At 34.2% G+C, this 27,033-nt stretch overlaps 1 protein-coding gene across 1 annotated transcript in view; it reads right to left on the reverse strand.

The window, feature by feature from the left end:
* The window catches only part of BRIP1 (BRCA1 interacting helicase 1), a 167,549-nt gene that overhangs the window by 10,971 nt on the left and 129,545 nt on the right, over window positions 1-27,033 (reverse strand). The window contains 1 exon segment of the mRNA XM_058560489.1: window positions 8,634-8,746. Coding sequence (XP_058416472.1) covers window positions 8,634-8,746 — 113 coding nt within the window.

A 27,033-nucleotide genomic window follows, 5' to 3' on the forward strand; every position in this document is an offset into this window, starting at 1 on the left:
GTTTTTAAAAAGCAGATAGGAGAAAAAGAGCTATAAAAATACATTTATACTGCTTTTTATATTTACCTGTGAAATTACCTTTATAGATGCTCTTTATTTCTTCATGTGGATATGAATTATTGCCTAATGTCCCTTCATTTCAGCCTGAAAAAGACTCCCTTTAGTATTTCTTGTAGGACAAGTTTTCGAGAGATTAATTCTCTCAGTTTTTGTTTATTTGGGAATATCTTACTTTCTCCTTCATTTTTGAAGGATAGTTTTGTTAGATATAGACTTGGTTGACAGTCTCTTCCTTTCAGCACTTTGAATATGTCAATCCACTGCCTTCTGCTCTCCATGGTCTCCAACGAGAAATCTGCTATGCTCATCGAGAATGCCTGGTATGTAATGAATTGTTTCTCTCTTGCTGCTTTCTAGGTTCTGTCTTTTGACAGTTTATGACCTGTCTATGTACGGATCTCTCTGAGTTTAAACTACTTGGAGTTTGCTGATTTTCTTAGATGTGTAGATTAATGCTTTTCATCAAATTTGGCAAGTTCCAGCTATTATTTCTTCGAATAATCTTTATGTTCCTATCTCTCTTCTCTTCTTCTAAGACTCCCATTATGTGTATATTCATGTGCTTGATGGGGTCCTACAGGTCCCTGAGGCTATATGTTCATTATTCTTCATTCTTTTTCTTTCTATTTCATCAGACTGGATAATATCAATTAACTTATCTTTAAGTAAACTGATTCTTTCTTCTTCCTGCTCAAAACTGTTGTTGAGCCCCTCTAATGAATTTTTCATTTCAGTTATTGTACTTTTCAATGCCAGAATTTTCATTAGGTTCTTTTTTTAAATACTATCTCATTATTGATATTCTCTATCTGGTGTGACATCATTCTCATAGTTTCCTATAGTCCTTTAGACATAATTTCCTTAAGATATTTGACCATATTTAAAATAGCTTTATATATTAAATACAATATCTGGACTTCCTCAGAGACACTTTCTATTGATTGCTTTTTCTCCTGTGTATGGGCCATACATTCTTCTTTCTTTGCATGTGTCATAATTTTTGTTGAAAACAGTACATTTCAAGTAATATAATGTGGCAACTGTAAAAATCAGATTCTTGCCCCTCCTCAAAGATTTTTGTTGTTGTGACTTTTCTGAAATAATTCTCTAAAGTCTGTATTGTCATGTCAATGTGTGACCACTGCCAGGTCAGCTTAGTGGTCAGTTAATGATTAGAGATTTCCTTAAACATCTGGAACCAATGTCTCCCATTCTTTGCCAAGAGGCTTTGCATGTGTTTTTGGACATGCTTTCAACCCTCAGCCAGGCAGGTAACAACTCTGCCTTAGTGTTCACTTCCTGCTTCAGCAGAGCCTCAAGGTCAGCCAGAGGTGAGAACTTAGGGCCTTTTCAGGTCTTTCCTGAGCATGTGCACATGCTTGGTCATGTGCACAGTCCTACATACTAAACATGCCCACTAAAGTCCTAGGAATAGGTTTGAACTTTTAAAGCCTCCTATGGACATCTCATTTCCCAGCTTTTTCCTTTTAGCTTTTTAGTTAGTCTATTATTTGCTCTGATTTTCATTCATTTTCTCAGGAAGCTGTGAAGTCAAACCACTGCCTGGGTGTACCCTGAGTCAGGTCAAATAAAGGCACTCCAGTGAATGGGGTCTTCCAAGGAACCACTGGACAGGTTTCATAATGACAATTCTCTAGGAATAAGATCCAGCCCCTACTGTGGCTGGCAGGTTGTTGGCTTTCACCACTATTTAAGGTTACTGTGAACTTGGAGAAAGGGAGATGGGAACTGGGCAAGTTAAAATGTCACAAAGCTATTGTTCTTAATGAGATTCAGCCATTTTCATGAATGCTTCTTAGAATGCTGTAAACTGGTTAATTTACAGAGTTTTGAAAAAGTTGATTCTATTTTGCCTATTTTCTCATTGCTTTGATGAGAAGAGAATTTTGAGAGGTCTTTACTCCATCATTTTTGTGGATCTCACACAATTTGTTAAGAATATTTTCACCTATGTTCACGACACATGAAGTCTGTAGTTTTCTTTCTTTCTTTCATACGGCCTTCATCTAGTTTTGGTAGTAGGATAGTGCTGGTCTCATAAAATGAATTGAGAAAGATTCCATCATCTATTTTCTAGAAGAGATCATAGAGAATTGATGCTATTTCTTCTTTAAATGTTTTGTAATATTTACCAGTGAACCATCTAGGTAGAGATTTTTTTCAGAGGGTTTTTAACTACACATTAAATTTCTTTAATAGATAGAGAACTATTCAGGTTATCTATTTCATCTTGAGTGAGTATGGTATTTCGTGAGTTTTCTGAAATTAGTCCATTTCATCTAAGTTGTAGAATGTATGTGCATAGTTTTTCCCACATTATCCTTTTAACATCTGTGGGGTATGTAGTAACATCATCTCTTTTACTCCAGATATTGGTAATTTGTGGCTTCTCTTTTTTTTCTTTGTCAATTTACCTAGGGGCTTGTTGATTTTATTGACTTTTTAAAAATAAATCTTATTCATTTTTTACTTTCATTGATTTTGTTTATTGTTTTTTGTTTTAAATTTCACTGATTTATACTTTTATCTCTGTTACTTCATTTTTTCTACTTGCTTTACATTTATTTTGCTCTTCTTTTTCTAGCTTAAAGTAGAAGCTTAGATTATTGATTTGAGACTTTTCTTATTTTTGAAAATAAGCATTTAATGATATAAATTTCCCACTGAACACTGCTATAGCTGCAGCCCACAAATTTTGATATGTTGATTTTCATTTTTCATTAGTTCAAAATATTTTCTAATTTTCCTAAGACATTCTGTTTTACCTACGGATTATTTAGAAGTATGTTCTTTGTTTCCAAGTATTTGGATGTTTTTCTGTTATTGACTTCTAGTTTAATATTTTAGGTAAGAGAACACACTTACTATGATTTTAATTCTTTAAAAATTTTTTTAAGTTTATCACCCAGGATATGGTCTATATTGGTAAATGTTCCTTGTGCACTTGAAAAGAATGTTTATTCTGCTATTGTTGGGTGGAGTGCTCTATAATGTTAATTCAATCCAGTTGGTTAATAACATTGTTCAAGTCTTCTACATATTTATTGGTTTTTCTGTCTACTACTTCTATTACTGAGAGAGGAATTTTGAAGTCTCCAACTATAACCATAGATTTGTTTATTTCTCTATTCAGATCTGTCAGTTTTTGCATCGTGTATTTTGAAGCACTGTTTTTAGGTACATACACATTTAGGATTGCTATGTCTTCCTGATAAATTGACACTTTTATCATTATATAATTTTCCTTTTTAACACCCCAGTAATTTCCTTTACTCTGAATTCTACTTTGTCTGATATTAATATAGTTCCTCCAACCAGTTCATTGGTATTTTGAATTCTGGCCTTCTTCTTCAATCTGCCTGCTACTATTTACTTGTCACAGTACTCAAATAGCCACTCCATGCATTTTGTCTAGGTTTTTATGACAGTACAGAGTGTGCTTACTCCATCTCATCTAGGATGGAAACTTCCAGACTATTTTTAAAAAGCTAATTTTAGGATTGCAAATTTTAATTTCTAATCAAATATAAAATATAGTTTAAAAGTCAAATAGTATTACAATAGTTTTAATAAAAAAACAGAATTCTCTTTTACCTACCCACACCCCATTTCCCATTCCCAATCCTCAGAAACAATTACTTTTAAATATCTTAGATAGTTCTTCTGATCATTTATCTCCATACTTCTAAATAACATTCATACTTCTACTACCTCTTGGTTTTTGACCTTTAGAAATTATTTGTTGACTCGTCATATAGAAGATGTTTACTTATCTTATATCACTGATACTTCACCACCTCTCCATTCTCCTGATGGTTACATCACAATTCTTACATAAATCAGTATTCAGTCGATTGCCATTTACAGGTGAGTTACACGGTGCAATACGATTACATTTCCTTTCTTGTACAACATTTTTTTGCCTGCCCTGGAATTAATAACTGTATCTCTCCATTTTTGCTTAATTTTCTATGTTTTTAATTCTTCTCAATAGGGTCAAACTCTCCATCCTTGGAAACAAATCTAAACTGACTACCATGGGACTGCTGCACAGCTGTCATCGCAGTGCTTCCCTTCCTGATTGTTTTGGGAATTTTCTTTTCCTCTCTTCTGGATTGGAACCCCAATTTCCTGCATCCTTGATATTCCTCTTTCTGAATTTTCTCCTATTTGATGGAGTGTATCTTCCAGTAGCATCCTAATAACGTATGCATTGAGGCAAATGTTTTAGATCCTTGCAAACTGAATGTTTTATTCTCTCTTACAGTTTATTGATCATTTGGGTTGCACAGAACTTAGACTGCAAGTTGAAAATTTCCTACAAAAATTTGAAGATAATTTTCAACTGTCTTTTAGCTTCTAGTGTTGCTTTTAAGAAATCTGTTTCAATTGTGATTCCATATCTTTTATATGAGACCTATCTTTTTCTCTCTGAAAGGTTTTAGGACCTTTTCTTTACCTCAGGTACTTTGAAACTGCACAGTGAGGTGCTTTGTAGCTTTCCCCCTTTACTGGTGCTTGGGGGGGCTTTTCAATCAGGAAATATGTCTTTCAATTCTGAGCATTTTTCTTCAATTATTTCTTTGACATGTTTCTTTCCTCTATTTTCTCTAATCCCTTCATATGGATCTCCTGTTTATGAGAAGTTGGCTCTTGGTTACCGACCTTCTAAATTTCTATTTCTTCTTTCCTATTTTCTATCTCTTTATCTTTTTGATCCAATAAATTTAAATTTTATCTTCTAAGCCCAATTCTGCATTTAAAATGTGTTGCTATCACGTTAATGTCTAGGAGCTTTTTCTCATCTTCTGTTCTTGTTTCATGGAAACAATATCTTACCTCTGTATGGATATTACTGATAAATTTTTTTGAAGTTTTCTTCCATCCAGGGGTTGGCAAACTAGAGCGCATAGGGAAAATCTGGCCCATACCTTGTTTTTTTTTTGTTTTTGTGAGGAAGATTAGCCCTGAGCTAACATCTGTTGCCAATCCTCCTCTTTTTGCTGAGGAAGATTGGCCCTGGGCCAATCTGTGCTCATCTTCCTCTACTTTATATGTGGGATGCCTGCCACAGCATGGCTTCATAAGCGGTGCATAGGTCCGTGCCCAGGATCTGAACCTGCGAACCCTGGGCCGCTGAAGCAGAGTGTGCAAACTTAACCACTACACCACTGGGCTGCCCCTATACCTTGTTTTTGTACAGCTTGCAAGGTAGGAATGGTATTTACGTTTTTAAAAGGTTAAAAAAAAACAAAGAAGAATATAGATGCAGACTGTATGTAGCCTGAAAAGCCTAAAATATATATTGTCTGGCCCTTTACAGAAAAAATTTACCAACTCCTGTTCTACTATACTGTTTCTGTTTTCTACAAGTTCTTCTACCCTGTTTTTGTTTCATTGGAATTGTTTTGGTCTCTGTTTTTCATGTCACAGACTTTCTTTGAATATCTGGTGAAGACTCGTGGCACTTATTTAAGAGGAAGGCACTAAAATGCTGATTGGCAGTTCTGCATACATGGGTGGGGCTTATAGACTGGGAGGCTTTGCAGTAAGGTAATCTGGTAGATACAGGGCCACTTTGCTACTATCTGTAGGCCCTTACTCATGAGGTGGTCAGTGTCCGTAGAAAGGAATACTGTACTTTTCTGCCTTGGAGATATTAGATCGATTGTCAGCCTATTCAGAGCTGAGAAGAAAAAGGAGATGGAGTTCTGACATTCAGTAGGTAGACTTTTCTTAACCCCCATCTTTAATACATCCTTAGCTGTACCTGGAATTGAAGAATATATAGACTCTCTAGTTTATCTCTCCAGAGAGTAAATCGGGTGGGGGAGGGGGCTGTCTAACTACTTCTTATACTAACTTGCAACCAATCCTCTTGTGGTTAACCCTACTTTAACTGAGACTTTAGAGTGCTCCCAAGTCCTAAGCTTTGCCATGCCTGAATCTGGAGGATCTTGTTAGCTTTCACAACTACAGATTTAAATATCAGCTTTCTCTTGCCTACTAAGTCATTCACTCATTCATCTGTTTTCCAGTGTTCAAAATTTGCTGATATCCGTCATTGTCTCCTCTCCTTTTTAACTTTGTAGGTTTGACATTTTTATTTCATTACTATTATGGAATTTTGAGAGGGGGTGAAGATTAACTGTTCGATTTTTCCAGAGAGTCTTTAAAAATCTAAATTTTATATGACATTATTTCTTAATGTTATTTTAAAGTAATCTATAGGTTCCAAGGCATCAGACCATAAAATTGGGCAGGATAGGAAGATGGATATTGTCAATATCAGTGTTGAAAATCAATGGAAAGTCAGGGTGCCACTCTACTTTGGTTCCACTTTTGTTTATGTTTAAAGTGTCCTATGGCAGAAAGACATTTAAGTTAACAAAACAGTTCAGAGAAAAAGGTTTCACCTTTTCTTTTTTTCCATTGTTTTCATACTGCCTTGCTCAAATGAATTATGCCCACTTGAGACAAAGATTATACTTTTAGTAAAGCAGACCTGTTAGGAAACTCAGTGTGCAGTTGTAACCTGGTCACAAAACCATCTGGTACATTCCCGAAGGCTGTTATTACATTTCACGGACTTAGATTACTTCAAATACTCTAACAGTCCCATGTGGGCTTAAAAAAAAGATAACATTTTTTTAAACTAAATTTGTTTCTGCTTATTTTAGACCGTCTATACATATCTCTTATAAGAAGAGTGCCTGAGTACAAACACCTTTTATGTCAATCAATACACACTATGAGTTTTATCAAATGATGTAAAACATTCACTTATTTTTTAAATGGGTATGTGGGTCTTTGTAATAAGTTGCTCCTCATTGATACTGTTTCCCTGAAAATCAGTACAATGACAGTTGTGCTATCCATTTTTTGATTTACAAAACACTAAAACTACAGTACTATATATCAATATTACAAACACATGTTTTTATGAAATTCTAGAAAAGCCTGTTTTGAAGCTTTAGAAGCTCTCTGGTCAATATGGTATAGTGAGAAAACCACTGAAGCTGGCTCTTAGAAACTATTTGCTGAATATTAAAATTCAAGTAAAACAAAACAAAAGAGGTCAATCAACAGGGAGAGACAAAGTAAGCAGAGGAAATGCTTCAAGAACAATTTGCAGTGCAACTTAACGCCAAGTACCAATGTGATTTCTAAGCAGAGAAGGGCAGCAGCTTAACCATATCAGTAGATTAATCATGGAATTGAATCATTCAGTTTGAACAGCAACACTTGCAGAATATCATTCTGAAATGATGGGGACGGGACTGGGTGATGTGTTTTGGGACTTAAATCCAGCTGTTGCAGTCCTATGTCATCAGCTATATGTAAATCTGAACTCAAACACAACCTGGTCTGCTTATGTATAAATGGGCTAATGGAAGTAAAGAAGATACAGGCATACCTCAGAGATATTGCGGGTTCAGTTTCAGACCACCACAATAAAGCAAATATCGCAATAAAGCGAGTCACACAAATTTTTTGGATTCCCAGTGCGTATAAAAGTTATGTTTACACTAGTGCAGTCTATTAAGTGTGCAATAGCACTATGTCTAAAAAAAGAACGCACATACCTTAATTAAAAAACATTTTACTGCTAAAAAATGCTAACCATCATCTCAGCCTTCAGTGAGTTGTAATCTTTTTGATGGTGGAGGGTTTTGTAAACAAATGCAATATACGTGAAGTGCAATAAAACAAAGTGCAATAAAACGAGGTGCGCCTGTACTTGAGAAAAATCTAAATTCTGGATTTGGTTAGGTCAGATAACAGTTAGCTGTGGGTCCTCTGTTGAACTGAAAATATGTCAAATGGTCATGTTTTCAAGATTTTACTCTTACCCTATATTCTTTTATTTGAATTATCTGAATGCTTTACAACCTCACAGGAAAAAATTATTACATAGTTAAACTAATTACAATTTTATAAATAGAGAATATAAAATATTAAATTACATTATAAAATCTAATAATCATAGTATTTATAAATAAAATGTTGATGTCCCACAATATAAAATTATGGTATAAAATGGTGATTTAAAAACTAGTTCCAAAAAGCATAAATCTTAATGAACCAGAATCCTTAGAAAACGGAGTATTATAATTAAATTTTATTGTTAGTTGATGTTACTTCTTTAGTACCCTGGGCGTGGTTTGTTTTAATCCTTCTTGAGTGGTTTGCTTTTTACCCATAAAATCATCATCTAGGTTCTGATGTTCACAAGATAAAACTTGTATTGTTTGGTGGCGAGCTTCTACAAACATATACTGAACACCTTTGTGTGACATTCATTGTTTGACCAATCATAAACCTTTAAATGTTAGCAAATTTTGAGGTTTTGGGTTTCATTTATTCCATTGACTCTTTTCAACTTTCACTTGTGACATCTATCATTTAAAATATACCAGTTCTTAGGGTTCTAGTGAAATAAAATTCTATCAAATTTATTATAAGGAGTAATGTAGCAAGACTGGCTCTACACAAAGCCCTGGTCACAGATAATATTACAGTAACATTACATTAAATTTCACTCCACTTACCTACCTAGGGCCTGGTTTAAGGCCCTGTATGCTTGAATTTCATACCACTGACGACCAGGTAAAAGACCTCTCAATTTCGAATGCTGGTCATTATACTGTCGCTTTAGTTCAACCTAATAATTTAAAAATATATTTAAAATATAGTAGATAATTAAAGCTCATTTAAAAAATCATATTAACTTCTAACACTTTGAACATCATTTTATAAGGGTAGCGAGATTTTGTTTTTCAGTACTAAATTTTTTTCAGTTCATTTAAAACATTTCTATTCATTTGTACATTCCCTAAATTTCTACATGCACATAATTAATTAGCTGTGTGATAATGTCAGTCAGTTTTATTGAGAAATAATTTACATACAATAAAATTTACAAACTTTCTAAATACATTTAGATGTTTTGATAAATGTATAGCCATGTAACCACCACCACAATCACCCCAAAAACTTCCCTCCTATGCCTTTTCAGTCAGTCTCCTTCACTGCTGACTTTGTCAACCAATGATCTGCTTTCTGTTTCGCCTTTTCTAGAATTCCATGTAGATGTTATTATATAATCATCTGTGTCTGTCTTTTTCATTTAGTATAATGATTTTGGAATTCATTCATGCTGAAACATACATCAATAGTTTATTCTTTTATATTTATCCAGCCTGATAATCTCTGCTGTTAAAAATTTTATTTATTTATTTTTTCCCCCAAAGCCCCAGTAGATAGTTGTATGTCATAGCTGCACATCTTTCTAGTTGCTGTATGTGGGACACGGCCTCAGCATGGCTGGAGAAGCGTTGCGTCGGTGCGTGCCTGGGATCCAAACCTGGGCCGCCAGCAGCGGAGCATGCGCACTTAACCGCTAAGCCATGGGGCCGGCCCCAATCTCTGCTTTTTAATAGGGATGTTTAGACCATTCACATTTAATGTAATTATTGTTATGACTTGGTTCAAATCTACAGCAGCAGAATACACATTCTCCTCAAGTGCATATGAAACATTCTCCAGGACAGATTATATGTTGGGCCACAAAACAAGTCTTAAGAAATTTATGAAGACTGAAATCATATCAAATATCTTTTCCAACCACAACAGTACGAAATCAGAAATCAATAACAGGAAAATTGGAATATTCACAAATATGTGGAAATTAAACAACACACACCTGAACAACCAATGGGTCAAAGAAAAAATCAAAAGAGAAATCAAAAAGTATCTTGATACAAATAAAAATGGAAACACAACAAACCAAAACTATGGGATGCAGCAAAAGCAGTTGTAAGAGAGACATTTATAAACACCTACACTAAGAAAGAACAAAGATCTCAAACAACCTATCTTTACACCTTAAAAAACTAGAAAAAGAATAAATGAATCTCAAAGTTAGCAGAAGGAAGGAAACAACTAAGATGAGAGCAGAAATAAATTAGAGACTTGAAAAAAACAATAGAAAAGATCAATGAAACTAAGAGGTGGTTTTTTGAAATAATAAACAAAACTGATAAATGTTTTGTTAATTAAGCAATGAAAATGACTCAAATAAAATTATAAATGAAAGAATAGATTACAACTGATACTACAGAAATACAAAGGATCATAAGAGACCATTATGAACAGTTACATGCCAAAAAATTGGGTAACCTAGAAGAAATGGATAAATTCATAGATACATACAACCTACCAAGATAAATCATGAAGAAATAGAAAATCTGAACAGACCTATAACAAGTAGGAGATTGAAGCAGTAATCCAAAACCTCTCAACAAAGAAAAGCCCAGGATCAGATGGCTTCACTGGTGAATTCTACTAAGTATTTAAGGAAGAATTAATTAACACTAATCCTTCTCAAATGCTTCCAAATATAAGAGGAGGGAACACTTCCTCCAAACTCATTTTAAGAGGCCAGACCACTCTTATACCAAAGACAGATAAGGACACTACAAGAAGAGAAAATTACAAGCCAATATCTGTGATAAACATAGTTACAAATATCCTTAGCAAACTGAATTCAAAAGCATTTAAAGGATCATACACTGAGATCAAGTGGGATTTATCCCTGGAATGCAAGATTGGTTCAACATACACAAATCAATAAATGTGATATACCACATTAACAGAGTGAAGGATAAAAATCATACAACCATCTCAAAAGAGGCAGAAAAAGCACAGACAAAATTCAACATCCTTTCATGATAAAAATTCTCAACAAATTAGGTATAGAAGGAATGTACATCAACATAATAAAGGCCATATGGACAAGCTCACAGATAATATCATACTCAATAGTGAAGAGCTGAAAGCTTTTCCTCTAAGATCAGGAACAAGACAAGGCTGCTCACTCTCATCACTTCTATTCAACAAAGTACTGAAAGTCCTGGCCAAAGCAATTAGGCAAGAAAAAGAAATAAAAGGCATCCAAATTGGAAAGGAAGAAGTAAAACCATCTCGTTTGCAGATAACATGATCTTCTATGTAGAAAACCCTAAGGACTCTACCAAAAAACTGTTAGAACTAACAGATGAATTTAGTAAAGTTGCAGGATACAAAATCAACATACAAAAATCAGTTGTATTTCTATACACTAACAACAAACTATTCAAAAAAAGAAATTAGGAAAACAATCCCATTTACAATAGTATCAAAAAGAATAATATACTTCAGAATAAATTTAACCAAGGAGGTGAAAGATCTTTACACTGAAAACTATAAGACATTGATGAAAGAAATTGAAGAAACACAATAAATAGAAAGATCCTATGTTTATGGATTAAAAGAATTAGTATTGCTAAATGTCCTTATTACTCAAAGTGATTGACAGATTCAGTGCAATTCCTATCAAAATCAAAATGGTGTTTTTTACAGAAATATAAAAAACAATCCCAAAATTTGTAAGGAACCACAAAGACACCAAATAGCCAAAGTAAAAAAGAAGAACAAAGCTGGAGGCAACAGACTTCCTGATTTCAAACTGTATTACAAAACTTTAGTAATCAAAACAGAATGGTAATGGCATAAAATCAGATACAAAGGCCAATGAAACAGAATAGAGAGTCCAGAAATAAACCCATGCATATATGGTTAACTAATCTTTGACAAAAATACCAAGAATAGCACCAAGAATACAAAATGGGGAAAGCATAGTCTCTTCAGCAAATGGTGGTGGAAAACTGGATATCCACATGTAAAATAACAAAACTGGATCCTTATCTTACATTATACCTAAAAAACAACTTAAAATGAATTAAAGACTTAAACGTATGACCTGAGACTGCAAAAATCCTAGAAGAAAACAGGGAAAAGCTCCTTGACATTAGTCTCAGCAATGATTTTTTGGATATGACACCAAAACATAGGCAACAAAAGTAAAAATAAACAAGTGGGGCTTCATCAAACTAAAAAGCTTCTGCACAGGGCCAGCCCTGGTGGCCTAGTGGTTAAGTTCAGCATGCTCCGCTTTGGCAGCCCAGGTTTGGTTTGGTGATGACCTACATCGCTCATCCATCAGCGGCCATGGTGTGGCAGCAGCTCACATACAAAATAGAGGAAGACTGCCAACAGGTGTTACCTCGGGGCAAATATTCCACAGCAAAAAAAAAAAAAAAAAAAAACCTTCTGCACAGCAAAAGAAACAATCAACAAAATGAAAAGAGAACCTATGGGACAGGAGAAAATATTTGCAAACCATATATCTGATAAGAGGTTTATATCCAAAATATACAGGGAAGGAGGAGGGCAAAAGGGGTAATAGGGTACACGTGTATGGTGACAGATGATAATTGGTCTTTGGGTGGTGAACGTGATGTAGTTCACACAGAACTTGAAATATAATGATGTAGACCTGAAATTTACGTAACGTTATAAACCAACGCTACCTTAATGAAAAAAAAAGGAACTCATACAACTAATAATCAAAAAATGAGCAGAGAATTTGAATAGACATTTTTCCAAAAAAGTCATATGAACGGCTAACGGGTATATGAAAAGGTGTTTAACATTACTACTCATCAGAGAAATGCAAATTAAAACCACAACGAGATATTATCTCACACCTGTTAGAATGGCTATTCTTAAAAAGACAAGAGATAACAAGTGTTGGCAAGGGTGTGAAGTAAAGGGAACCCTTGTACTACACTGTTGGTGGGAATGTAAATTGGTACAGCCATTATGAAACACAGTATGGAGATTCCTCAAACAATTAAAAATAGAACTACCATATAATCCAGCAATCTCACTTCTGGGTATATATCTAAAAGGAATAAAATCACTGTCTCAAAGAGATGTGTGCACGCTCATGTTCATTGCAGCATTATTCACATAGCCAAGATATAAAACAACCTAAGTGTCCATTGACAAATGAATGGATACAGAAAATGTAATATATAGAGAGAGAGAGAGAATGGAATATTAGCCAAAAAGAAGGAAATCCTGCCATTTCCAACAACATGGATAAACTTGGAAGACATTATGCTAAGTGAAATAAGCCACATACAGCGAGAAATACAGCCATGCTCTCACTTATATGTAGAATTGAAAAAAGTTGAACTCATTGAATCTTAGAGTAGAACGGTGGCTGGCAGTGGTTGGGGGATGGAGGAAATGGGGAGATGTTGGTCAAACAGTACAAACTTTCAGTTATAAGATGAATAGGTTTTAGGAATCAAAAGTACAGTATGGTGACTATACTCAATAATAATGTATTGTATACTTGAAATTTGCTAAGACAGTAGACCTTAAGTGTTCTCACCACACACTCAAAAAATGGTAACTATGTGAGGTGATGGATGTGTTAAATAACCTGATCGCAGTAATTTTACAATGTATATTGTCATCACATTTTACACCTTAAATATATACAATTTTTATTTGTTAATTATACCTCTAAAAAAAAAAAAGGAAAACACCAAAGAGGTCCATACAGTGCTGTGATAAACTTGCCACTGGCCTTGATCCTAATCTTGGAAAGCTGGACCTCTCACATTCTGAAAAAAAATCTTGCAAGGCCCGAAAACACCATAAATTGCATTAAAAGGCAAATGAAAAACTGGAGAGAAAGTTTGCCATCTAATATACAATGAGCTCATATATAATCAATAAAAAAATCTGAATGACCAAGGAGAAAAGGGAGTAATGTCTGTGAGAAAGCAAGTCATCAAAGATGAATGAATGATAAGTGGCTGGTAACCCACATAAAAAAATGCTTAACATTAGCAGTAAACCAAGAAATGCAAATTTAACAATTCCATTGTTTTTATTTGTAGAATACTGACAAATATTTACCAAATGTGTTTATAGTTTCCCACAAGTAGAGATAGATAATATGTACAAGGATATTCATTGCATCTTTGTTTGTATTAAAGAAAAATAACCAACAATCTAACTGTCCATCAAGTGGATCAATTAAATATATTATATTTGTTCTGACATAAATATTGGGTTACTAAAAGAAACGAAATAGACTTATATGCTTTGACACGGAAATTTAGCCAAGATATATTTTTTAAATAAAAAATCAAGTAAAACACACACACACACAGAGCCAGGTGTCATGCTAGGAATAAGGACCACAATTTAGAGCAATGCTAATTCTAAACCAGCCCTTCAAAAGACCTAAACCAAACCTTGACAAGAACCACAGGGGAAAGAGAGTTTAAAGATTGTGTACTTTGAGCTTTTCCCAGATCTCCCCCAACAAATTGTCAGATCATGCCCCTACAAGTTCAAAAGCATCAGTTACTAAGTGAACTGCCTACAAAAAACAAAAATCAATATTCTTCAGAGAATGATAATAGGATCCAGAATCTCTATAATGTACTATCTATAATGTTCAGTATACAATAAAAATTACTAGAAAAATGTGATCCATAATCAAGAAAAGGCAGTCAATACAAACCAATCTAGAAACGGCCTAGCTGTTGGAATTAGCAGACAAAGACTTTAAAGTAGCTATTATAAATATATTTAAATAATTTAAAAACATATAGTTTAATGAATCAAGTTTGGGGAATCTAAGGAGAGAAGTGGAAACTATAAAAAAAGACCCAAATAGAAATTCTACACCTGAAAAATACAGTAACTGAAATAAAAATTCATTGGATGGGTTTAACAGCAGATTGGAGAAGGCAGAAGAATTAGAAAATCTTAAGACAGATCAATAGAAGGAATCAAACACATCAATTAGAGCAAAATGCACACCAAAGACATTGGTGTAAAAGAATCAAAGCATATGAAAGCAGTCAGTAATTATCTAAACAAATTTAAAATTCAGAGTTGAAACAACACTAATGCATTTGAGACAATATTTAGTGCCTCAATGGCTCCACTATTAAAATATATCAAGAATCTCTCACTTTTCCTAGTGATTGAATCTACATTCATTTTCTATCTAGGTACTAACACACAGAGACTACCAAATTAAACTTCTTCTACTTTGCTGGAAAAGAAATCATAATAAATTTTGCTATCTAGTCATTGAGTTTGATATTTATAATCATATCCTTTTTCAAAGAGACTCAAAATTAATTACAGGTCATAAAACTACATTCCTATTAAAAGTAGTGTCACACCAAAGGGTACCACATACCCAGCCTTCATTTGATCTTCATGAAAATCTTTAAAATTACATCATCCCAAGAGTGAACTACTTTTACACAAGGTCAGAGCATATGGTATACACAATTCAGACTGACTTATTCAAATATGTAAGTTAATGAGCTTTCTCCTGTAAAAAGCTCTCCTGTAAAAAATAAAATGCATGTTCTGAGTGAAAGGAAATTATGTTCTATGATTTTATATTTTTCATACAGTAATTGAATGAAAAAGGGAGTTATGTTTTAAATAGTTCTCAAGAATGCTAGAGTCAATTATGCCTCAATAAAGCTTTAGGAAAAAAACCTAAATAAAAAAGAATGCTGTAGAAACATTAAAAATATAACATTTAAAGTAGAAAAATTGAAGGGCCAGCCCAGCGGCACAAGCGGTTAAGTGCGCGCGCTCCGCTGCGGCGGCCCGGGGTTTGCCGGTTGGGATGTCGGGCATGCACTGACGCACTGCTTGTCAAGCCATGCTGTGGCAGCGTCCCATATAAAGTGGAGGAAGATGGGCGTGGACGTTAGTACAGGCCCAGTCTTCCTCAGCAAAAAGGAGGAGGATTGGCAGATGTTAGCACAGAGCTGATCTTCCTCACGAAGAAAAAATAAATAAAGTAGAAAAATTGATATAATGGGAAGAAGAAATTTTTGGTAGCTTAAAGAAACACTGATTCAGTTGTTCAATATTTACAGTTTTGGCTGTGTGCAAGGCATCTGTGATAGGCACTAGAACACAAAAATAAGTTAAAAATATTTCTGCCTCGTAAGAGCTTACAAAGAACAGAAAAGAATATGAGTACAAATGGCCATCAAGTAAATATGTGTTAAAATATTAAAGTTGATTACAGTGTAGAGAAGTAAGAGGTGAGGAATGAAGACATGCTATGAATTAGGTACAAGAGTAATTGAGAGCCTTACCAGGGAAAAGGCAAAGGGGATGGAAAACAGGCCCAGTTTGTAACACATTGTGGAGCTACAGAACATAAGTACAAAGTAGATGTGGTGCTCATTAAAGAGGAAAAAGTAAAAAATGACTCCAAAGTTTCCAGCCTCTGAGAGAAGCAATCCAGTAATCCACTGAGAGAAGACAAGAAGAGAAGTATGTTTAAGGAAAAAGATAAACTTGGCTTAATCCATGTTAAAGAAATAATTTCTAAATCAAGAAGAGAAATTGATAATGAGTTAGCTAAACAAAAAGTCAAAATTGGAAAAGTTGGGAGCCAAAGATCTTATTAATAATAAATGATAATAATAACATCTATTGAGCTCCTATAATGTTCCATGAACAGTGCAGTGCTTAGCAGGTATTATCTCACTAAATCCTGACAGCAACCTTAAGAGGTAGATATTATTAGCCTATTTTACAGATTAGAAAAATAAGGTTTAAAAGATTAAGTAACATGTTGAAGGCCACTCAGCCTGTAAGGAGCAGACCTGGGATTTAATCTAGGTCTATCTCCAGAGCTTGCTCTCTTAAGAGTGAAAACTCTAGAGTCAAGACACAATATAGTTTCTCTGAGTGATCTTACCTAGGTCAACTCTGTTGTGACTTATTTTTTCTATTTAAAAATGGAATGATTAAGAAAATCCAATTAAAATAAAATAAAAATGGTTCTTAAATTCAATGACAGCAATTTATTCACCTATAACAAAATGCTAGTATTGGAAGCTCACAGAAATTGACTATAGTTCTTAGCAACTAGTTAATCCAATGTGACACAGCAGGAATTGCTCCCTTCAGTTAGTCAGCTTTTAAAGACCCCCTATGTAGTATTACTGGTGACATATATTAAATAGTATAGTTTTGTAGCACAAGCCTAATTTAAGTTACAAAGAGTTATTTTCTTGGGAAAATTTTGGACTTTCAAGATCAATTAACAACTTATAGTTTAAGAAGTTGTAAAACAACTCGAGAAAACAGTCTCTTCAATACAGTCTAAATACTATCAACCTTTTTAAACAAAAGGACATGCTTTAGGAGAGAAAACAGAAGAGCACACTTCTGACAAGTAGCTTTCAAATTGGTAGGTAAGAAATTTTATTTTATATCCTCCCAAAAGAACCTGTCAAATTTCTAAATTAAAACTTTGTAACTAGTTGGGGCCAGCTCCATGGCGTAGCAGTTAAGTGTGCGTGCTCCGCTGCTGCCGGCCCGGGGTTTGGATCTCGGGTGCGCACCAATGCACTGCTTATCAGGCCATGCTGTGGTGGCGTCCCATATAAAGTGGAGGAAGATGGGCACAGATGTTAGCCCAGAGCCAGTCTTCCTCAGCAAAAAGAGGAGGATTGGCATGGATGTTAGCTCAGGGTTGATCTTCCTCACCAAAAAAAACAAAAAAAACAAAACTTTGTAACTAGAATATAGAGGAAATAAACTTTCCTTTAAGTGTCATAGACTACGTTTTTTAAACTAATATAAATGGTAGATAATATGGCACCATAGGAAATAATAGATAATAATATGTAAAAACAATCTCTGACAGTTCAGCAATAAAGTATATTATAATATTTAGAGATTAGAAGAAAAACACTTTAAAAATTCTATCCAACTAGGGAAAATATACATTTCCTACCTATCTCTCAAAATGTAACTAAGCAGTTTCTCTATACTCTTTAACAGTATTTCCCCCCACCCCAAAATTTGGCATTTACCCTGTCAGACATAATAGCTTAAGGGTTTTCAAAATTTCCTACACCATGTCAGACAAATACTTTATAATGATCACTCTGCCTATGAAAACAGTTGCTCTAGGAAGTATTAGTTATAAATGAAATAATTAGAGATATGTAGCAACTATTAGATTAAATAAACAAAATTATCTCTCCTTGTTCTTTTATTTTTCATTAAAATGAATTAACTTTTATGTATAACTACGTTATTTCAATTTCTTGCAAATTTTCAAATACTTTTTACAATTTAAATGGCCTTTAAAATACTGCCAATCTTTTAACTAGGAAAATTATTTTAGGTGAAAAGTAAAGAAAAAACTTGCGAAAGTAAATATATATAAAGGCTACTTAGAAACATTTTTTAGCATATAAAGAAACAGATTTTTAAAAATTAATCAAAAACAAAAATTGTCTTTCAGAAAACATATTTAGGGCCGGCCCCGTGGCTTAGCGGTTAAGGGTGGGTGCTCCGCTGCTGGCGGCCAGGGTTCGGATCCCGGGCGTGCACCGACGCACCGCTTCTCCGGCCATGGTGAGGCCGCATCGCATATACAGCAACTACAAGGATGTGCAGCTATGACATACAACTATCTACTGTGGCTTTGGGGGGAAAAAATAAATAAATAAAAATCTTTAAAAAAAAAAAAGAAAACATTTAATTAGGGAAAGCAAAACTAAGGGTTTGGAAAAGGTAGGAAGCCAGTACACCTCATTTTAATGACATCAGAATCTATTTCATTGTACACTTAGGAATTATCAGGCACGAAAATCAATGCCCAATTTAAAATGACATAAAGCATATGTGAAAAAGCCAGTTTCTCCTGCCAGCAAACAGCCTAAATGTTAAGTAAACCGAAGGCTGGAAAGGATTAGTTGAAATGTCAAAAGACAACCTTTTACTTTTACCTGCTCATCCTTATAAACACATTCTCATCCCTCAGGCATACTTTCCAAACAAATAGTTTCAATGTGCAGCAGCAAAAGGCCCATGGCAAGCTCTGCCATCTTGTAACTGTCAAAGAGATTAGTCTTTGATCTATTTGGGAGGTCATGTCCACATTCACATTAGCTATACAGTCTAACAACATTATACCTGTTGACCAATGCTTCTTTAATGCTTAATGAGACAGACATTTTATATTATGGAAGTTAACTGTGAATGTTTTTTCTAAGTTTTGACAGAAAGTAAACACCATAAACTGAGCACAAGTGTGGTTTGGAAAGATGATCTTTTAGATCAGTTAACATTACTTTTCAAATACATTTTACAAGGCTTTCCCAAAATAGAAAGCTATATTTAATTGTACACTCTGGAAGGAGCTTAAAACAACTTGCTCTCCATCCCCAATAAATTAGTGTATGTGTAATTTTGGAGGGGTATGTGAACAGCAGAGAGAAGGCAAAGTATTTTATCAGAGGTTGCAAACTGAAGGCCCAAAGTTGTGTTTTGTGTGGTTTACTTACTGTAGCTTAAAATAATTTGAACTATTTGCCAACTCTCAACTAGCTCACTCATTTAAATAATCTGTTTAACTCTTGTAGTGGCTTAAGTTCGCAACCCATTGATTCAGATGTTGCATTAACTCACAAAACACATTTTTCATAACTGGAGTTCAAAGTTCACACAAAATGAAGAACACTCTTAATATGGTAATCCCTAGACAACTGAAAATATCTCTGCATCAAAAGCTAACCTGATATAAGTAGAGATGAGATCCTAAATAGCAAAGACAGATAATCAAGACTGAAGTGGTACTTGGAGAATTATGTAAAAATACCAACATAGCATTCAAACACAAGTTATATGGTTTTGGATTTTGATTTTACCATTATGTTACAATATACTAGAGATCAAACAGTAAGTTCCTTAAGTCTTCCAATGACTCAGTTTTATTGGAGACAATACAAGTAGTATACTACTGATAGCAGCAGTACGTATAACATAACCAAAAGGACTATACTGTATATATCAACAAGAAGTTAAGTCACAATTTTGAATATTAGATTATTTTTCCAACTTAGTCAAACCCAACAGTGTTGGCCTTAAATAGTTCTATGCAGGAGTAGCCTTTTATAAGTTTTATAAGTAGCTTCTAAAGAAATAAATTGTGTGATAAATATGAGCTGGAACTACAAATGCAACTCTTCACTTTACTACTGCCTCATGTGAAAGACGATGGAATTTATCCCAATTCATATAAATATGTATTATGATTTCAGTAATAAATGCCTTCCTAAAAGCAATCAATATATGCAGAATATACGTTTTTTCTCTTATGTAAGCTTTACAACAAAAGTTCAAGCCTCGAAATAAGACTAAGAACAAATAATCAGCTAAATTTACTAATTAAAAATATTAAAACTTTGCCTCAGAAAAATAAACACATTTGTCTAGCAAACACTCAAGAAAAATAATTTTATCTTTAGCCAAGGTACAGGACCTAAAACATAAATATTTATAGCAAACCAAATCTGGAAGACAGAGACTGTGCATTAGAGACGTTTACTACTCCGTATCATCACAATGTAAACACTTTTATCAGGGTATCACAATATAAATTCCAATGGTTAGAGTTCTAAAGTCAGCATAAGATCTTGTATGTGAAATAATTTAGCTAGATAAAAGGAATATAGTTGGTTTTATTTCATCTGGCATATTTTCAAGATTTCTGAAACACCAAATTAACCAAATATAGTATGTATTTTTTTAAATGGGGAAAAATGGGTTTCTGCCAAGAGTTAAGAAGCCAGGCTCCCTTTTAGATTTAAAAAAAAAAAAAAGAGCACATTAGAAATGGTTTTCAACTGTTACTTATTTTCCTTGTTACATTAGGAATTGACTACAATAATCTACCAAGAAATAAGAAACAAGACACAGTGACATAGTAACAGTAATATAACTTATCTCACATATGCTTTAAGGCTGCTTTGAAGAAGACACTTTTTGCAGAGAAATCTATATTAAAGTTTGTGTCATAAACTGTCAGTGTTGAGAAAGATAGACTAAAAATTTCAAACATAAGAAAAAGAATATATTCCCCTCAAATCAAGGGAATCATCTCTTGTTCTCAACATATTCAACATGTTCGACCTCAACTGGTTATAATAATTTAGCTACTACCCAGAATAGTGTATTGGTAACTCAGCAACATTTAAACAATCCTGAATAAATGCTTTAGATAATAATAATGTGAAAACTCTGTCAGTATGGAGCATTAGATCTCAGGGTATTTTTAATTATGAAAATAATTTGCCAAGATTAAAAAAGAGCCCAGGAGAAAAGCAGAAATTAATATTTTTCTATTAAAAGAAAAAAAGACAGTTAATACTTTAAGACATGCAAAAACCTTAACCTCAATATGCTTATTCTGTATTGGGCTAAGTTAAGAAATTTTTTAAAGAGTAATACGCTTTGTGGCAATTTAGTTAAGCTATCCATACTAAAATATTGTCCAGGTAAACCTGAAAAATGCTTAAATTATCATCTCTAGAAAATTACATATACATTCATGCTACAGTCTGTTTTGAGAAAAGGAGGTATAATGGAAAAAGCCCACAGCTTAGAGTCAAGGCTTTGACACTTACTAGTTGTTTGACCTTGGGCAAATCACAGTAGCATTACTTAGCTTCTTTTCTCAGTTTCCTCCCCTGTAAATGGAAGAAAGTAATTCCTGCCAACCTTACCTCATAGAGTTGGTTGACTAAATAAATGACAATGAGCAGGAATCAGTAAAGCATCATATAACAGAGGGAAGTGGGCTGGAGAGTCACTACTTATCTCATATTTCTAAAACGTAATGTAGGTTTGGGTGGGCTTTAAATTTTATTGTAATATATTGTTGCATGTATATGAAAAAAGCCAAAGGACTGACAGAGACAATGTAGGCCATCTAGCGAATGTAGGCCATCTATTTTAGGCTGTTCACCTCAAATCAGGGTTTTAACACCTGGATCAACTCTCTCTGACGGTGCTTAACCTATAGTATTCAATATATAGGCACATTACTTTAGGTGACTTATAAGTTCTTTGGCTTATGGAGTGGTTACTTTTTCATCAAATATCAATGAAAATATGTACATTGGCAGGACGCATAGAGAAGAGTGTTCAGTTTTGAGACATACCTTTTTCTAAACGACTTCTGCAATTGATCTTAAATTTTCTCAGAAATTATAACTAACATTAGCACTTTTTAGTAGCCTTCATAATATTTTTTGATTATTTTGCAACCTATGAGCTATATTTGAAAGCAGAACTATATAAAACATGTTAGAGGTATAATCTGCAGAATGAGTGCATGATTGGTCCTCTATCAGTCTAAATATTATTTCATTCATGTATCTTACAATCCAGAGCTTCCCTACTTAAAGTCACATACGAGAGCCAAATAACTATGAATAAACCCTTCTACCAATAACAACCAACAAAGTGAAATACTATCTTATGTGAGAAAGCAATGTGAGGCTGTAAATGGAACCCTAGACTCTTAAAGGAATGAGCCAATATTAGGAGGGTTTTTAAGGGGAATGAGTAGTGCTGCATTAAAAAAGTGACAGAGACCTGTACCAACTCCTATATAAGCCTGGAAGATGGCAAGATCTTTCATGGAAGAGGCTTGTCGATGCTAGAAGATGCAATACTAAGCACTGTGGCCCTGGGGGAGGGGGATTGCATAAAAGTTTGGTGGCAATGGCAGGCATAGAAAGTAGAAGCTAATCCCAGTCAGAGGAGGCTCAGACTGAGATTTCACATGATTAAACCCTATGACATTTAAAAATGAACATGAGCAAGACAAAGTGTGCATGTAAGAAAAAGATTATATGAGTATCAGAAAATACTAAAAATATACTTAAAACCTTAAAACTCTTGTTTATTACCTCCACAGCCCAATAAATGAATTGATACTTTTGCCATCTAGATTTTTATTATTACAGCCAAACTTATCTTTCAAATCTAAGTTTATGTTTGATTTTTTAAAAAAATTATTACTTTCTACCTTTACAATATCATTGTTAGGAATATTTGCTTCAGAGCTTCTCAAATGTGAATGTGTGAGTGTGGGAATAAGTCATACAGGATCACAGCACTTCAAAATCTCATACTTTATCTTAGAAAGTAAATGAAGACTTCTGGTTTCAGGAAGGCAAAAAAAAAAAAAAAAAAGACATTTGCTTTTTCTTTGCCTCTCAAAAACTGCCCCAAAATTAAAAGACTAATGAGAAAGAGAAATACAGTCTCCATCTTCAGTTAAACTAAGAGACATCTGTAACTTCAAACCCCAATATATGAACGTGAAAAGCAGAGGACAAATGGTAAATTACTAAGCAGAGAGGCGAAAGTTATAATCAAAGTACCCACAGAGCTACTAATGGGAAATAAGCCAGTCAGGATAGCAGGAGTCCAGAAAGACTCAGGAACTGGATGTATAGGGACACTGTTGGAGGATGTGTACCACAAAGATGAAACAGTAAACAAGAAACAGGAGGAAGATCTGAGACCCAGGAAACTTGGGATCCAACACAGAAGATAGGCAAATCAAATTCCTAGGATGACAGCAAAGGGATATCTCAGGATATTAGTAGTTAAGTGGGCTTAAAGAGCAAGTTAGTCCTGATTGAAGTAGGAGATCAGGAGGCTCCAGAAGGGATGTCTTCAGGGGGAAAAAAGAACTGACCTATTATCTGACAGGTCTAACAGGAAAACCGAATTGAGAGGCATTGCACAGCTTTATTGAAGGGTGACAGAAGATTTATTTAAAGATTTTTTAAAAAGAAAAAAGGGGAGTAGGGTATTATTAATGCCAAGAAAAATAAAAAAAGTTCAAGAAAGAAAGGAAATCATCTGACTACAGTGATGATGTGACTACAGTGATAATGTGAATACTGATTATGAATTTAATAAAAAATTGTGATATACTATATTGGAGGATAAAAGAAGGGAAAGGTGAAGTAAGTAAGCTAAAATTTTTATCTCATATAGGAAGTAAACAGTTAATGCCTAAAATTGATTAAATAAAGATAAGATACGGAGGTAAATACCAGAAGAAATAGCTAAAACAAGTGAAAGTCACTGCCTCTCAGAGCAGGGGCTAGGAGTGGAATAGAAGCCTAAAGGCTGTTAACATAAGAGCCATCAACTGTCTTTAGTATAAATTAGGCTCTTAGTAAAAGCTTTATTGGACTTTTTTCAACTTGATAAAAAATAATTAAAAAATAAATGCAGATCATTTTATGTTCATTTTAATTCATGACATACACTTGTATATCTTACTATATAAAGCAATGGTGCTCCACTAAGAGTGATTTCGCCTACCAGAAGATATTGGGAATGTCTGGAGACACTTTTGGTTGTTACAACTGCCGGACGGAAGAAGGGTTTGCTACTGGCATCTATAGGTAAAGGCCAGAGATGCTGCTAAACATACTACAATGCACAGGACATTACTCACAACAAAGTATCATCCTGCCTAAAACGTCATTAATGGCAAGCTTGGGAAACCCTGCTATAAAGTAATCTTAAGAAACAAATCTGGTAATTTTGATGCAATAGGAAAATACACTGTGAGTTACTGTGTAGCTTATTATACTCCCTGGCACACTGGGGCTATTTGTCCCACAGTTAGAAAGCATAAACTGAACTCATTCCCAAGGTATGAAATCTTTAATCTCAGGGAAAAAGAGGAAAGATTGATGTTGAAAATACTGAACAGAGATGCCTACTACAGTTTATGTTATTTGAGACCTTTAAGCTTTATAGTTGGAAAAAAATGGTGACACACTCACCTGAAGCCCACCTACATATCTGCACCCTACAGGCTTTAAGGGGATCTGACTAAGTAAATAGACTAAAATCCACTACAACCAAAATTCTACTCTGAATAAAAAAAGTTAAAGTTATTTTCAGAGAAGTTAAAAAACAACTCTACCTCTTCCCTTGAGGTAGTGCTGCTGATTATGCTCTGTGCCAACAGAAGTAAAGTGTCAATCAACCTTACAAGTTCCCAGGTTGATAATTTCACTTTTAAAGCCTTCAACCTACCACGAGAGAAAAGTAAAAGACATATGTCAACAAAGTTCTTGTTCTTGCCAAAAACAAGATGAACACAAGAAAACACCTTCAGAAATTTTCAAAAAACAAAACTTTTTATTTGTTTTATTAACTTTTCAAAGATAACTTGTAGCTATATTCAGGCTTGGCTTTTTTCTTAAGGAAATACAATGACATGAGTATTGGGAGTAAAAGAAACAAAAAGGCTATCAACCAAATCTGTTTAAAATTTTTTATTTTAAGTGTTTCCTCCCCTGATGCCACAACATTCTTATAACAAATACAGGAAAATTTTTTAAAAATTTAAAATTAAAAATACCTCAGCAATTCACCCATTTATTTTGTGTTTTTATGTTTGTTTTCAGGAGGGATGGGAACAAAGGGTTTGGTTATCTCATTTTTCACTGTCCAAGGCAAATTACAAATTGTCAACCTAGATGGCATACTTAGATTTAAACTAAATTTTAATTTTGGGATTTCAAGATAGAACCAACTTAATAATACTTTTGGCCAAACTATCTTTAAAAAAGAAAAAGTGTTCTGAGGAGTAAAAAAAGGTTTAAGTAATTGAGAATAAACACATTCTAGACCTTCAGAGGTAACAAGGTTTTTCTTCCATATCTGTGATTTGGCCTAAGTGTTTCCAACAGTTCCAACAGCAAGTTGCTGGACTCCTAAATGTCAGAGTTTAACATTATAGCCCTTTATATACACAGCCATTTCCCCTGGGTAACCACACGCTATTATCGGGGCTAGATCCAGGTGGGTTTCTGTATCACACGACACACTATAACCAGAACTCCACTATACTCTGACCTCAGGCTCAATTCTTGGATCTGGTTTCCCATAGCTTGGAATAAAGTCTCAAATCCTTAAAATGGAATACAGAGCCCTAAGTGTTTCCGCTCCTCAATACCTCTCCTAGCCTTTATTCGCATGCCATTCTCCCCAACTCACTCTCTACCTCAGCTTCTTTCAATTCCTAGAACTGCTATCCTCTTTCACACCTTAGGGCCTTAGCATATGCTGTTCTCTCTGCTGAGAATATTCTTATCCATTCTGTTCACCTACATAACTCCTAGCTTTCTTTCTTGTGTCAGCTTAACTATCACTTCTCCAGGAAGTCCTTTTTTACCCTACAAGACTAGGTCAGGATCCTGTTATACATTCTCATAGTTTCTGTGACTTCTTCTTACAGCCTTCATCACAAACTGTAATTAATTCTTTTTTTATTACTTTAATGTCAATATTCCTTGCTAGACTGTAAGTTCCATAAGACAAGCGGCTATAATCTGTGTAATGTACCACTGCGTCTCTGAAGTCCATTAAAGTATTTGGTACTCTAGCTAGATATTCAAAAAATGGTTGTTTCATTATTCTGAATAATCTTAATAATGTGAATAGTCTTGTAAGCTGGCCTTTGATGAGGCCATTCCACTTTACCAAATACAAGCATTTTTGAATCTCAATGTAGGAAAGATTCAAAGCTCATCTCTCTGGCTCCTCCATTTATTTCAGGCAAATCAGTGAAAGTAAACGGATATCTGGACGGTAGGTGAAAGATGTTGCTCAACTTCACTTTCCCTAAGCATCCCAACACCCAGATCCTATCCCACCAAAACATCCTGTGACACATTTGTGTCCTTTACTAAATTATAGACATCATTAATGTAGAAATCGCATCTTGTTCACTTTTGTACTTACTCTATTTAGTACAAATTAGGATCTTAATAAAAGTTTGTTAAATGAATGCTAAAACACTCAAGATCATTAACACAACTATGAAAGTGATACAAAAAGAATACATGAATCTACTCAAAATTAAGAAAGGTTTTTGTGTCCAAAATCAAGTTTGTCTTGATATAATACAGCCCCTTGCATTGCTGCCTTCATTCATCTATTCATAAATATTCACACTGCTGTCAAAGCAACAAGAATAATGAAGGAACAACATCATTCTCCTTAAAAAGAAATGTCAGATTTAAGAATTCTAATACTGCCATCATCTAATAATATTTTGACACTTGAAAGCACTGGTTTAATGTGGTTTAATGTACACTGTATTTTATTAATGCTGTTATCCTTTGGGGCAAACAAAGGATAACAGCC

This window comes from Diceros bicornis, chromosome 18 (genome assembly GCF_020826845.1).
Source record: "Diceros bicornis minor isolate mBicDic1 chromosome 18, mDicBic1.mat.cur, whole genome shotgun sequence".
Classification (NCBI taxonomy): Eukaryota; Metazoa; Chordata; class Mammalia; order Perissodactyla; family Rhinocerotidae; genus Diceros; species Diceros bicornis.